Raw genomic sequence first — 15,551 nt, 5'->3', positions numbered from 1 at the left:
CTAATGTCCATATAGGAGCACACCGGACTGTTTTGTGTATGTGACTCTGACGAGCATGCCATACTGTCCCCACACTTAAACAAGAAGCAAAAGAGCCCTTGTATGGTGTACCCCATTTGAGTGGCTGATGTTGCAGCCATTTTATACTCGCATCCAAAAACGTAAGCTGTCCAAATGAGCATGTATGGTTCAAGGTACAAACATTTTAATGTTAGGGTGAGTATTGTGAACCCTGATGTGAGCAACAAGACATCCATCAGTTATGCATTTAGAGATTCACACATACAATCCTTTTATCACAGAGTTGTTTATCAAATGTAGAGATCTCTGATCACTGTTATAGTCCTGAAAGGCTCTGTGATTTAATGCAAAGTATGCAGGAATCCTCATTGGTGCTATTTGTCCCCTTTCCCACTCTCAGAGAGGTATTTTGAAAGAGCACAATAAGAGTGTACCAGACTGTCCATCTTGGAGTTATAACCTTCTATCAGAAAATAATTCATATGGTTAGTCTAGTATTGCCCCTTGCGAAAAATACAAGTGAGGTGATACGAACACAACACCTGCAACACAGGGCCAGGTCAGTGGGCCCTCAGACCCCTATAGGCTGTTCACACCGCAGTGTGCCAGTACGGACAGTTTAAAACTGCATTCAGGCAAGGCCTTCCCTAAGAGAAGGTGACAGAAAAACCATTTACTTGGGCAGCAACAGCTGTGTTTTCACATTATAATTCTTCTGTAAAGTACTTGAATTACAATGTAATGAGACCAGCTTCATTTATATAGCATTATTTATTCATATTGAGGAGGGGTTTGTCGCACAGCAGAGGTGTAGTTTGGGAGTGACGTGTGCCAGTCAGTGGGGTGGGGGCGCATTCTGAGGTTTCGCCTTGGGCACCAAGTTTGCTAGAAACTACCCTGGCTGTCAGGCGAGGTGTCTCTTGAATGTGCATATGAAACGTGGCTCCCGTGTAAATGACTAGGGTATTTTCTATAATTTTTGCAGCTAGGCTGTAGCAGTTCTGTTTTTTTTTTTCAAAATTACTTTTATTGATTGTTTTCAAAGCGTATGTAACTGCACCTCTCTTGAACAGTGCTCAAAAATTAATCTCGGCAAAAGTATCAGTTTGGGTAACATTTAAAATTTAACTTGATTTTAACTCCCACCTCCCTCCCTTATTCCCCCCTTGCCCCGCAATGGAGACGAGACAGGCCGTGAGTTTTGGTCCTTGGGTCACGGGCAAGTTGTTCAATGAGTGTACTTGGGGCTCGGGCTATTCATTCATTCCTTTGTAGGCTTCGAGGAAGGGAGCCCATTCCCTTTCCCTGCTAGGGGATATATTGTGCATGGCCCCCGTAATGTTTTCCATTGCGTAGAGTTCTCTGGCTTTTCTGGCCCATGTTTTCTCTGTCGGAAGGTCCTTCTCTTTCCAGCCTATGGTGATACAGACCCTGGCGGCCAGCAGGAGGAAGTGAGTCATATGCAGGACTTACCCTGCGCCCTTCTTGTTCCTCAAGTCTGAATAACACCAACTTTGGGACCCTGGTAATCACTTCTATTTTCCTTATCCAGGCCAGAACTTCACTCCAATACGTTTGGGATTTGAGACAAGCCCACCACATATGCCAGTAATCGGCAGGGCTTCCACACTCCCTCCAGCACAAGGGGCTAGCATGACTGAACATCTTTGAGAGTCTGAGGGGGTCGTACTGCCACCAGTGCCTTCATACCATGCAGTTTATATTGCGTTGAGATAGATATTTGTTGCACCATTTCACACATCTTTGACCACAGTTGGTCTGATAGTGGGGGACCTAGATCTTTTTCCCATCTCTTTTTTAGATTCTCCAGGTTGTTTTCCTGTTCCACTATCATGGATCCGAATAGACGGGAGGTGAGGCCTTTACTCGAGTGGGTGTCGCTAAGTATCCGTTCAAAATTGGTGAGGTCTCTTTGAAGCTCATCTTTCCACTCACTCTGATTTCGTGAGCATACCTTTCAGTTGCAGGTATTTGAACACATCAAAGGATCTCATATGCAGTCCTGCCTCCAGGTCCTGGATTGACATGCATCCATCTAGCTTTAGGATTTGCCCCACTCTTTCTAAGCCCGCTTCATACGATTCCTGATACCGGTACTGTTCATGAATTCTGTCTCTGATGGGTGGAGCCCAGATACAGCTCAATGGGGCTAGGCCAGGTTGTAAGACTTTCGATCTCTTTTTTGTTCCACCATAGTTTCAAAAGGGGTCCCATCAGAAAGTGCTGCAATATACTATTAGGGAAAGACTTCTTAGGGGCCCATAGCCACTCACCCAGAGACACCGGTCTAAGTGGGTAGTTCTCGATGGCCAGCCACTGCTTAGCAGTTCTGTTTTTAATATTAAGGACCCGTACCTGAGAGACCTGATGGGGTAGAAAGTATCATACTTGTTACTCTTTTCTAACAGATTTGCAATTCTTAGTTTTTGACACATGGTGAAACTGTGACCAAAAAAAAAGGCCATGGAACCTGAAAAAAAAGTGGACCACATTTGTCAATGACAGTTTGGGCCTTTTTTGCATCTATCTTAGATGCGTAATAGAGTACAGATGCTAGCGGTCAATGGTCGAAGTGTACCCAAAGAAGCCCCCACTGCCCACAAACATCATTACCACGCCCCCTCCTATGTGCAGTTATGTGTTTGTATTTGTATTTTTTGATTTATAAAGCGCCTTACACCAAGGCGCTGTACAGTGGAACAACTTAATACATAAAAACATAAACAATATAACGGTGGAAGCAAAATTACAATATGAATCATTCAACAAAACAGTGAAAAGAACAATTAACTGAAGGGGAAAGGGGGAATGGGGGAGTGGGACTGGGTTGAGGGGGAGGGGCGATGATGATTTGGAGGAGGGAAAGGGAAGGGAGGGAGAGGGGAGGTGGGAGAGGGGAGAGAGATAATCAAGGGGAAAGAATAAGGAGGAAGGGGATGCAGAGGGGGGAGGGGGTTTCAAGGAGGAGAATAGAGGAGGAGAGATTTAAGGAAAGTGCGGAATGAGGAGAAGGTCGAGGTGGAGCGGTTTGCGAGAGGAAGGGAGTTCCAGTGCAGAGGCGCCAGGAGTTGGAAGGAGCAGAAACTGGAGGAGGCACAGGGGGATGGAGGTACAGTGAGAAGGAAAAGGTCAGTGGATCGAAGGGAACGGGAGGTGGGGGTAGAAAGAGAGAAGGGAGGAGAGATAAGGAGAGATTTGTGTGCCACCCCAAGATTTCCTATGGCCTCACCAGGCCACCCCTATAAAAATATTCTGGGGGCGCCACTGGCTGTCATGTTTCTCGTCGGCTGCTTCTGTTTGTGCTCTGAGCGTCACTTTCCGGATGGATTGAAAGGAAACAGGGTGTCATCAGTGCTCCGAGTAATTCCTGTAATTTGGCCGAATAAAATGGGACAATGATTGGTGAGCGGGAAGTGCGGAGGACAAAAACTCGTAGGACACAATCACCGACAAATCACAGAGCGGCCGGGTCCACGACACAAAGAAATGAAATGCGGAAACTGTGCTCCTCTGTGATTTGCGATACTTGCTACCTTTCTTTGTTTTGACCAGTCAAACGTTGCTGTAATTTGTTGTTGTATTGACCTGTGTGTGGACTTAAAAACAATCCCAGTGTCGGATGCAGATCATCTGTGCCTAGTAAGTGCAAGCACGCATGCGCACACACACACTCTCACACTCTCTCTCACACACTCTCTCTCTCACTCTCTCACACACTCACCGTATTGCTTGAACATTTAATCCATCGAAATATTTTACTTCAAAGGCTGAATATATGTTTTATTGAATTCCAAAACATTAGGCCGAAGGCAAGCCTGGTCATCGCACCACGTTCATCCTCAAGGCTTATAATGACAGCTTATCCATTCTAGTACAATCCGTACTCCTTGTTGGCGAGTGGGAGGGAGAAGCAAGTGGCAATGTCTTGATTTCACCCCATCTTTGGCACTTTCTATATTCATATTTCCGTATGAAAGTCGGCCCAAAGCGACATGACAAGCAAAATCATGAGAAAAACATGCAAACTATCTCCTTTTGTGAGCATATAACAAGGGCTGGGTTTGCATGTTTCTATGGGAAAGTCAGCCACCCAAAGATAAGACGTGGTATTGCCTCTCTGGCGGCATACGTCTAGGACTATATCACCATCAGCTTGAAGCCCCTTCCCTGGATATGGCTGTAATTAGAATTTCATCAGTTTAGTAAGACTTATTCCTTGTAACTAATTGATCAAATGAGTAATCTCAGTGCTACAAATAGTAAATGTCATGCAATGCATTATCAGAGGTTTAATAGTTGTAGATTAACATTGACGTGTTCTGTCTGTCCCTTAGTCCTCAAGAGTTCATATAACTAGGGCGGTGCTGGAGCAGTTTTTGTCATTTGCCAAATACCTTGACGGCCTGTCTCATGGAGCACCTTTATTGAAGCAGCTGTGTGACCATATACTCTTCAATCCTGCCATCTGGATTCACACTCCTGCAAAGGTATGTATTCAAAGGTCTTTTTCAGATAAACAATTTGCAAACCCAAAAAATTAGCTTGGATTGATTGCTGGCTCTTGCTTACCTGGACTCTTTTGTCTATATAGCCTTGTAGCTAGTGCACTAAGATACCTGACCGGTTGTTGTGGCTTATACCCTGGCGTGCCTTTCTGGGTGGCCGATACGAAACGATAACTGGAAGGGCAACTAGATGTATGGAAATAGTATTATTTTCTTTCCAGGACACGACACAAACCTATGTTATTTTTTATGTTTTCCTTTGAAATGTCTATCCTCGCATTGTTCTGCACTCCTGCCACAGTTTGCAAGAACCAAACATCTCTTCTTGGGTATTTGTAAAGACGACCTATTCCACCGTGTCATACCACAACTGTCTAATGTACCGTGAGACTTGCTCTGTATACGGGGACTCAATTACTTGACCAAACCACTGCGAGCCGGCGTGCGTCCAGCCTGCTTCTTTAAAATCTACATTTCATTTAGAGCGGGGTTGTTGATTTTCTAGTTCCTCTCGGTCATCAAAAGCTGTTTTTCTAAAGATCTTTGAAATAAGCTTCTGATCTTTGTGAAATGTCTGTATATTTACTGCAACAAGACTCTTTAAATTAGTTTTGAACCTTGGAACCAGCACGATTTAAAAAGAATGTAACCTTGGTGTTCTTCAGATTTATTTTAAAACCTAAAGTTCAATAAGGGTGAGGGTTGCACATGAATCTGAAGTTCCAAAACTGGAGAGTTCAGCTCCCAAATGAGTGTCATTCCACGTTTTGAGCCACTTGAATTGCTATGGTATGATATGATGGGTTATTTATAACGTGCTTAATACCCAGAGGTTTCTAAGTGCGGACCCGGGGATCGAGCCTGTGTTGCTCCATGTCATCTTGCTTTCAAGGCGAGCACTTTGCCGCTGAGCTATCCTCCCGAGACTATAGTCATTTCATTCACCATACCAGTTGGAATGGATTACTTCTTGTAAACCTAAGCAAGGATCCATTCCAAATTATGCCTGCTTTTTATTGAGCATGGCATGGTCCCGTGGTCAACAAGCACACATGTACATTCTGGAGTGGTTAGCTAAATGGAAAATGAATGGTAAGAGAGGCTCTGAAGACTGTATAACAAGGAAGATTCAATGGAAGGGGAAGGAGGCAGTACCTCCAGGGCAGTCATTGGGGCCAACTATCGGTGAATGTCATTTGGCACACAGACCATTGATACCATCGGCACTTTATTTTAATTTGGTGTAGAAGATTCCTAATCTGAACAAGAAAGGACAGGAATGCTACTCTGGGGTGGATTTCTTAGTCAAAGTTGTAATATCGCTTGACGTTCTTCTTCATACTGTGTGCACCTTTTTAGAAGAAAGAACTCTGCTGTTGTTGTGTTACATGTGTTGTGGGTGGAGTTTGTACTGTTTGGAATGGTTTTTACATGGTATGGCCCAATTGTGATGCTGTGGTCCTGTCGCATCTGCGGCATGACAAACTAGTGGAGAAAGGCATAGGAATAAGACCATTCTTTGCCAAATAGATCATACAGTGTGGAATTCCTTGGAAAGAAGCATGGACTAGAGGTGTGGCATATGTCACAATAGTGGGTGTTTGTGTGTGATGACCCCAAATATGCTCTGCTCATGATCCAGCTGTTTATCGTTGCAGGCTGTAAATGCGAGAATGGGGCGTGATGTGTTGAAATCTTATGTCATGTAGTGATTGTTCCTCCTTATTGGTTATTGTATGCATTCATGTAAATTCCATCTTCCCAAAAATTGTCTGCATTAGGCCGGACTTGTTAGTTGTGCATGGACTCTTTATCTTCAGCCGGTGGATGATGGGCCATGGGGAAGATCCTCTGGTCACCCTTCCTTGGGCCCCATTTTATGCCAGGGGATGGCCACATAATCACCTTAAATTCACTGCCTCCATTCCTCACTAGCTGAAAGACTAGGACACTCTCCAGGCCTCTTTATTCAGAGCCAGTTTCATCCCTTTGTCTGCAATAGCGTTTTCTCTGATACTGCTTCATTGAAACCAACGATATCATTACACGTATGCCGAGCAAGACACTCCAGGTGCTCCAGAGGCCTGCGTTTGACACAATTCTGCGGGACATTGTGAGCTCGGGACATTCCAAAGTTATTTTCACAAACTGCGATTTGAAAGGAACTTGAACACCCTGAACTATTTAGCAATATGCTGGATACAAACCTGGAAGTTTGCAGTTTCGTGGCTGTGCGCTTACCTGCATCTGAGATCGTCACAAGCTCATTGGTCTCAGGCAGAGCATCCAGTTGTCAACAGTACAATATTGGAGGTCGACAATTCCTGTACATTCAGAAGGTTTTAGCATAGCAAGAGTTTCGACCACTCACTGTGGGAATAGGAAACCTCTCTAAGAAAGGGATGAATGGATTCCAAGGAGGAGGGTAGGGCAAGTGAAAATGTTGTTCTTCCACCTAGGCCCAAAGTGAGGCCAAATGCACCCAATAGCAGTAGCCAATCCCAACCCCAGTTATCAAACAGAAGTGCAACCACTCACTAAAAGCCCAGCACAGGGAGAGCTATATAAAACTAAGGGAGTCCGATCAGCCTGTTGTAATTGTTGAAGGTTGTGACAAGCAGTTGGAGATTGCAATCGGGAGCATTTAGGTGGTGCTGGAAATGAGAGAGGGAGAAGAGAGAGAGGAGAAAAAAATAATAGCGGCTGAAAAGTAGGTTGTATGGATCAGGAGGAAGATAATAAGGTCTGAAGTGCATGTGGTGAAAGGAGGAGAAGATAAAAAAAAGAGGACATACGATCTGGGAAGAAGGTTGTGAAAGGAGGAGTTCAGTAGGCAATGAAATCTGAGCAGGTGATGATTAGAACTATTAACGGAGAGGAACAATCCCTTATCCAGACAGAAGTGGAAGGTTCTGCTCGGCCAGGTCAGCCATAGGCAGGACCAGAAAGCATAGGGGGGCGGGGCGGTGACTCAGGCAGGGAGTTAAGAGCTGTCTTGATGATCAAGGGGGAATCCCACTGTTTGTGGAGGGAGGAGAAATCACCCTATGTGAGGGGTTTGGAAAAGGAAGAGACTATTCCTGCCTCCATTTCTCCCCAACAGAGGAATAATATCTTTGTCATCAATTGACCAACTTAAAAAACTGGCCACCCAGAAAATATTAACTGATCAAGAACTGACGTTCAGGAACTTCAGGAAAACCTGCAGTGAGTGGTAAGCTCTATGAAATCCCCGTGTTACCTGCAGGGTTGCGGGCCGTTAGTGCAGGGATTGGCCTGGCTGCTACCCTAAGTGCCTCCCCAAGGGTGTATGTCAACTTTTAGGGAAAGTAGTAACCCCTACAAGGAGGTCCAAGCAGAGGTAGGGCTTAAGGGTCTGCTAGTCTGAGGCATTTACATCGTTGGTGCCTCAATGGAGGCAGTTTATAGAAAACCACAAGACTGCTGGGTGTCCCAAATTGCCGTAACAGATATGATTTGGACCACATCGGGAATGCACAACAGTCAACCTGAATGTGAATGCATGCGAATTTCAAAAAGCCTGAGATGTGAAAGTGTACCAGTGTGTGCTGGGTTAGCATTGGAGGAATGCCAGGACAAGTAAGAGATGGGAGATAGTGAACCAATGCGAGAACGTGTTGTGCAATCCTGTAAGAGCCAAGATGGCACTGATTGCTGCACTGCCCTTTAATCCTTGCAGAAACACAGTAGAGCAGCTCAGAGTCCATTATCCAATTAAGCAATCAGCCTCCCAGATTATACTTTGAACAGAAACAACCAGCCACAGGTGGAGAAGGATAAAAGGACTGACAAAACCCAGTCTGATCCTGAGGGTTAAGCTTGTATCCCCCTGGATTCTAGCGGAGAACTCCCGAAGACAGGACAACTGAAGGCTGCTTCTTGGTGGAACCTTCTAGTCTGTTGGGGAGACTGCTACATGCAAGGAGTAAGGAAAGAGTGTACACCAATGGAAAAAAGTCAACCACAAAAAGGCCAAGCAAAGCTGGTATCCTTTCTGGGAATTGGGACTGCCACAATCCAGGACCTCCACCCGTAACTTGAACATTCAATGTTGGCCCATGGCTGGAGGGCAGAAGAAAAGAATATTGGCTGACTGATGAGATTCCAGGGCAAGGGCGGGACAAAATGCATATCTGCATATAAACCACTACAGATGTTCAGAGAGTACTTGAAACGAGAAAGGAAAAAGTTTAAGCTCAGGAACTGAACATTACCTGAGAGCTTCACCCAGTTTGTCTTGATACCGGGGAAATGTGGAGCACTTGAAGATCTCCTACTCGCCGGGGGGGAAGGGAGGGAAGGGGAGTGGAGGTGAGGAGGAGCCAAGAGAAGGAGTTTGCCACAAGTAAGGAGAAGAGAAGAGCATTCAACCAAGTTCCCGAGAAGGTGTCCACAAAGGGGCAAACCAGTTGAAAGCCTCTAGGGAGAGGAGAAACCCAGATTGTAAGACATGGACTTGTTGCAAATCAATTTAGGGATTGACTTCTGAATATTAGGGAAAGTGTGAACTTTTGATTTCAGCCAAACCTTGGAACTTTGTGTGGTAGATTAGGAAAGCCGCTAGACTGAGGACTTAAGAGCAGGTTTTGCACTTTTTGTTGGCCAGCCTTATTATCGCAAGGGAGGCAAGGACTTTTGAAGATGGGGACGTGTTACTTTGTCCAGACCCCTTACTATTTTGGTGAACGATTTTAGCTCTAGTTTTGCCCATGGGACTCTTAGGCACCTTCTCCATATTTCCTCTGTTAGTAATTTAGAGGATTTGAAACATATTTGGTGGTTTCTCGTGTCTCACCACTCAGTCCACCACAAATGCCACTGGGAGGTGTGACAAAAATCACAACCAGTGTGAGAGACTTTGTTTCATCAATAACTTGTTACTTGCACCCTGATTGGCTAGTCTCTGTATCAGTAAACGCCTATGAACTGTCTTTCCTTGGCCCAGACATTTGGGCATGGGGGTCCTGCCAGACGGCACTGAATGTCGGACAAAACTGATCAGAATAATGTCTCTTGATGATAAGTTATGAAATAGCTGCTCTTCAAAAAATCCTGTTATCGATAAAGGCAGCATTATCTGATGAAAAGCTGTTTCTTACAACTTCCATTCAGTCTGTAAGAACACATTCTTTGTCTTATGCCCCCAGTCATGTGGATGTGACCCAGTTTGGGTAACAAATAGAAATCCTTATTCAGCTCATTCAACATCTGATTAAAATATCTTGATATACAGAAATGATTGTGAGTGGTTTGTTAATATAGTGGATGACGTGGCTTCAGCAGCGTTCCTGCTCAAGATTTTGTCCAAAAGCTCCACAGATGGTTTGCAGAGTTCAAGTATTAGTGATCATATTCAACATGTTCACTTGGATATGCTGGACACTGTGTTTGGCATAAATGGTACTATAATTCAGGATGGACTGTTCATCCCAGAATACCATTTCTTCTTTTAGAAACGTTCAATGGGGTTCACCTGCTTCCCCAATAAGCTCCAGATGCAGAAGAACAGGGACCAGCTTTTCCCTCTGCAGCAGCCAAGCATTGCAGCAATACATGGCCGTGCGTGAAAAATATAAAATGCTTAATATGCAGGCTGGTGAAAGGCGTGGGTTACAGGTAGGTTTGCGGCTCCGTACACTAATGCATCCCTTTTAGCCAGCTGTGTTGGACATCATGGTCAGAGGTTTGTATCCTGACAGGTCCACTCAGCTCTTCATCCCTCTGAGGTCGAGAAACCCTGCTATTGAGTTGGGGGAAAATGAACACCTGTTCTCAGTGCCAATGTGCCCCAGTGGGGTGAAGGTGCACTCTATAAATGTACCCGTTATGTTGGTAGGAATTGGAAGTCCAAAGAGTGGGTTTGTGGCGAGAGGATGCCCCCATGAAACCGAGGGCTAGAAATACATTAAAACCATACAATTCTTTTTAAAGGGCACATGTATTGGGAACATAGTCACATAGAGCCCAATCTACCCACTCTAACAAATGGGTCATGTATAGCAGTTCATGTTGGTCCACCATCGTGGGCTGTCGATCTCCACTTGGAGGTTCGGAAACCTTTCCCCACTGGATCATTGCTGTCCGCGAATGTTAAATGTGCACCATCTCTCAGCGGGGGGTTGTGCCATCGTAATCCCATAATTTATAAGCAACAATGCGAGTATTCTTTCTGTGAGGTGGGTGGACTGCAGATGTAGGGAAAGGGTAACATACAGAAAGAAATGAATAGGTCAGATGTGTGACTTTAGGAGTATTGGCATTGTTCAAATCCTGAAATATACCAGTTTTCCAGTTAGACGTTCAGTTTAGATCTATGAATGTGCATGGCATGAACAAATAAATGTAATCCTGAAGAAAACACTATTCCAGGTACTTTTTTAAGAGCTATCAGAATATATGGGTGATATGTAGATGTATAGAGAATACAGTTACTTCCCCTGCGGATATATAACATCAGGGGTGGTTGTTCTGTTGAGGGTAATTGAAGGTTTTAGATTATTGCAATTGGCACATTCCAAAGTTATTTTCACAAACTGTGATTTGGAAGGAACTTGAACACCCTGAACTATTTAGCGATATGCAATCTGAATTTTGGCCGGTAGTACCTAATGGGGCAGATATTGGAATCTCACGCTTTTCCAACAGTTGTCACTGCCCCTGTACATTTATTGTATAGTTACTAAAGAAAAAAATAAGATGTTAGAAAGAGTAGCGGACAGTTCGGTATCAGCCAATTACAGAGCGGACCAAAATGTTGAATCCAAAAATGCTGAATTTCGAGGGGCACCTTATTCTGCAATTATATGTGGGGTGGTTTTGAGTTATACAACATATAAGGGTACTACCGGGGCGAGTGAGGGGGGGGGGTGCTGCAGGGTGTCTCCCACATATATAATTGCAGGGAAATGTTCAAAAGAAAAATCAGCATTTTTGGATTTAACATTTTTGATTCGCATTATACACATAGATTCGGCAATTCCTTGATGCATGATCTATGCTGAGAAAATGACACCAGGTTGATGTCGAGGATGTATAAGGATCCATGTGCATAAATTCTCAATAAAGAATTCTCTTAACAAATGGGACACAGGGAATTTGAGGATCTAGACCATCTTAGGTACTAATGTCATAGAATTTACTATTACACCCAGTTTAGGATATGCTATTCTCTGACCCGGCTAAATTAGTTCCAGGTTTGGTGCCTATATTTTGGCAATGTACAGGGGTGCCGGAAAAAGGAACAAATTAAAGACGGATACTCAAAATCAAAATATGATTGGCCCCACCTATAGATTGTCATAAACGGTGGCCATGCTAGAGTTGTAACAGCAGCAATAAAAGAGCACCATTTTGGTCTCTCAATCTTGCTTGACATGTATTTTCTAAATTAGTAATGTGGGTGCTGATTACACAATAGTGAACAAAGTGTGGTTCTATGGTAAAGAGGCATAGAAACTGTGAGCGGTATTTCATTTATGCAGATCTATTTCATGTTCAAAGACAAAATGAGTTGGTGGTGGGAAATAAAATGGGTATTTTTCAGAAGTTCATGAATGCAGAAATTGAGCCTCTTTGCTCGAATATTTCCTTTCTTGCTTTTCCCTCTGAAAATACAATGTGGCTGCCATTTTTATGTGCATTTCTGCCCAGCAAAAGAAACACAACAACAACTCTTGGGATTATTGGTGTCCTCTGGCACCTGGTCATTGATTTTTGAAATGTGACGAATGTATACTATTATTGATTATAAGTGAATGACATTAAGGAATGGCGATGCTTTGAGACGAGAAGCCCTTCTGCGCCCATCTGTATCGCTTGGCTTAAAACCTGTTAACCTCGGGGCAGTTCAATAGATTCCGCAGAATGAAAAACAATTCATTCAATGTTGCAAAGAAAAGAGGCATCCCAGTGGAATATATACAACATGAAAGGGCTTTTTCCCACTGCCGTTCCCACTAAAGCAATTCTCTTCTGCATGATAAAGCAGGTATGCTTAAATGAACTAATTGCAAATGCTGAATAGAGAGAGACCTAAGAGGAATTCCTGCATAAGAATTGATGGTACTGCACCTTCTATATATATATATATATATATATGATATGCTTTGGAGACTATTGTCTGTATCAAAGAAGATTTATTCTTGGGGGAATGTTTGCAATAGTATACACACTCTTAAGCACACAACAGTGTACCCTTGTCGAGAGTGCCTAGTCCCTTTTGCAATAAAGCAAGTTCTTTGTTTGACACAGATCAAGGCTGCAATGACAACAGAATGGAACACGTTGGCAGATGTAGGTACATTAATTTCCATCCTGTGCTTCCAGCAAGGGCAGTGGGGTGTTCATGCTCCAGACATCACTTGACATTACAGCCATTCCAAAATTTGATGAAGGCGAAGTTCAGAGCTTAAGGTCACTAAATCATATTTAAATTAAACATATTTCTAGACCAAAATTGTGAAGCTGGGCTTCAGATGCAAATGCTGCTTTAATAATGAAACATAAGTCTCTTTTTTTGTTTTGTTGCTTAAAGGATGGTGGATTCAAGTTTAGGAAGTCTTAATGTAATGTTGATGGCATAAGTGTCCCATGAAGGGTTGACTTTGCCAGTAAGATGCAGTAATTCAGGAACTATATCTGAACTACTCACTCACCTTCAATATATCACTCAAAGGGAGCTATACAAAAGCTAAGAAAGGAGCCGGAGTAAATATTGTTCTTAATGTAGAGTTAAGTATCAGTGTAAATTCCTTAATCTCATATTTCTTGCACGTACAGGCAATGTCTCATTGTATATCTTTCCCTCCAATCACCTTTCAGGTTCAGCTTTCCCTCTACACCTACCTGTCTGCTGAGTTTATTGGCACTGCTACTATTTACACTACGATACGAAGGGTCGGGACAGTCCTGCAGTTGATGCACACGCTTAAATACTACTACTGGGTAGTAAATCCTGCTGACAGCAGCGGAATAACCCCTAAAGGCCTTGGTAAGTGATGGACATTGTTTGGGATATATTGATGAACTTAAATTGATGCTGATTCAGTTATTGTGTTCCAAACATTAGTTTGAAAGATGTGTGCACAAATTTAGAAAAAAAGAAAGCGAAACATTTTGATTGAAGGTTTAAATTAAATGTAATCTCGCTGGTAAGAATTCCGGTATAAGCAAAGAATTGTAGAAGGCGTGAGCTCAGAATGAAACCAAGAACATTGATATTGGTTTGGAGGGTAGAAATATGCAGATAAGTAAGCATTTCTGTCTGGTTAACTGCTTGAAATGTCCATGAAAAGCACTGCCATGCACCCATAACATTAGAATTTCTGTTAGTTCAAAAGGACCACGTGTGTTCATTTTATTCACAAAATGAGCTTTCTGCACCTATGAATGAATGTGTGTATGAGTAATGCATTATGGAGTACACAGAATCAACGTTCTGCAGAATATTGTGGTTATGTGTGTGCACTTCACAAGCCTGCATCCCAGCAGGGCTGTTTCGGTCCTTTATTCTTCCAAATGTTGGTAAATTGAGTACAATTAGGTTTGGTAGTATGAATAACTATTATATTGCTTAGAAGCGGGAGGAAGCTGCCATGAAGCATTACATGCATGGTATTCTTTCTTACAACTGACACTTGTGATAGCAATAAGCTAGAGCCCCCCCCATTGGAAAGATTGCTAGCAAAGGTTAATGTTAGGTCTGGGGTCTGAAGCAACCCTTAGAATGCATGCGGTACTCCAAGTAGTAAAGCACCCAGATCACACACTGGGTTGATCCTTGAGATGTAAGTCTATAGGTATTCACAAATGTCTGCCAAGGCATCATGTGTTGCAGTCCCCAACTCAAAGATGACTCTTGTGATATGTATTATATACAATTAAAAACTGGTTTCAAATGAAAGCAAATATAAAACATAAATCCATTCACTGGCTATTTCAACTGTAAGGGCCAAATGGTTTCCAGCTGCTGAGGGGAGTGTTGCTTATAAAATGGGTGTATCTAGGATGGGACATGGGAAAGGTGGGGGACAGCTACATTCACAGGGGTTGCAGTAAACTGGATTCAGAAGAATCTTCACAATTCACCTAGCAAAGACCTTCGAGTGACACGTGTAGCTTCACCCACAGCCCGGGAGGTTAGAAACCATTTTGGTAGACCAAAACCTCTCAATATGTCCCAGCAAATCTCCATGTTAAAATCAGACTTGTTTTATTCATTTATTTATTATATATACAGGAAAGAACAATGCTCTTTTTATCACAAAACAACATCCATTAGACAAGATATCAGATTTAATTCTGACCAAGTGGTGGTGGGGATTAAATGGAACAGTCACCTGGGAAAACACATTGGGTCGACCGACAAAGATTAAGGACAACCAATATTAGATATTTTAAAGTGCAGGTAGGCAGTATGGCCTGCTGTTAGGGTTGTGACCATTATGGATGAAGTGCTATAGTGGAGGCAGAGAAAGTGAGGGATGGAGGAAGATTAGAGGCGTGGGAAAAATATTAGCTCCAAGGCAGATAGGAGCTAGGTTAAAAGGGTAACTCAGAGGCGAGGAGGTAGCCTTTCTATTTGGCTTTGAACAAATGTGTGGACTGTTGCTTGGATGTCCAGGGGAAGAGAATTCCATGCAAGTGGAACAAGACCTTGTGTAGCAGCAGCAGAGTAGACGCGGGTCCAAATCATGTTCCTCTTGGATCATGATGGTGGTTTCTAGCGTGAACCAGCAGTAGCATAGAAATGTGTAGCCTCCAGGGTAAAATGTGATGAAGGCGCCCTTGGCTCAGAATGATTGCCCCCAACCCAAAAGATCCCCCATTATCACTGTTGGTGGTAATTTCATCCAGAGCAGCATTATTTTGTGGTGGTAGGTCCAGGACCAATCAACAGCTTCATCGAGATGGCATACCCATTTGGGAGGATTCTCCATGGAGGCTTATTTTTAGCTGTCAAACGTAGAGGGATCAACAAAGGAC

At 43.3% G+C, this 15,551-nt stretch overlaps 1 protein-coding gene across 6 annotated transcripts in view; it reads left to right on the top strand.

Annotated features, from left to right (window-relative positions):
- Positions 1-15,551, top strand: part of NBEA (neurobeachin) — a 2,584,133-nt gene that overhangs the window by 579,902 nt on the left and 1,988,680 nt on the right. For all 6 annotated transcript variants that reach the window (XM_069640609.1, XM_069640605.1, XM_069640608.1 and 3 more), the window contains exons 12-13: positions 4,377-4,529; positions 13,389-13,557. In XM_069640609.1, the coding sequence (XP_069496710.1) occupies positions 4,377-4,529; positions 13,389-13,557 (322 nt within the window). The remainder of the gene's footprint in view (positions 1-4,376; positions 4,530-13,388; positions 13,558-15,551) is intronic.

Source organism: Ambystoma mexicanum, chromosome 7q (assembly GCF_040938575.1).
Source record: "Ambystoma mexicanum isolate Mex_15411 chromosome 7q, UKY_AmexF1_1, whole genome shotgun sequence".
NCBI lineage: Eukaryota > Metazoa > Chordata > Amphibia > Caudata > Ambystomatidae > Ambystoma > Ambystoma mexicanum.
This window is presented reverse-complemented; position numbering and strand designations above follow the sequence as displayed.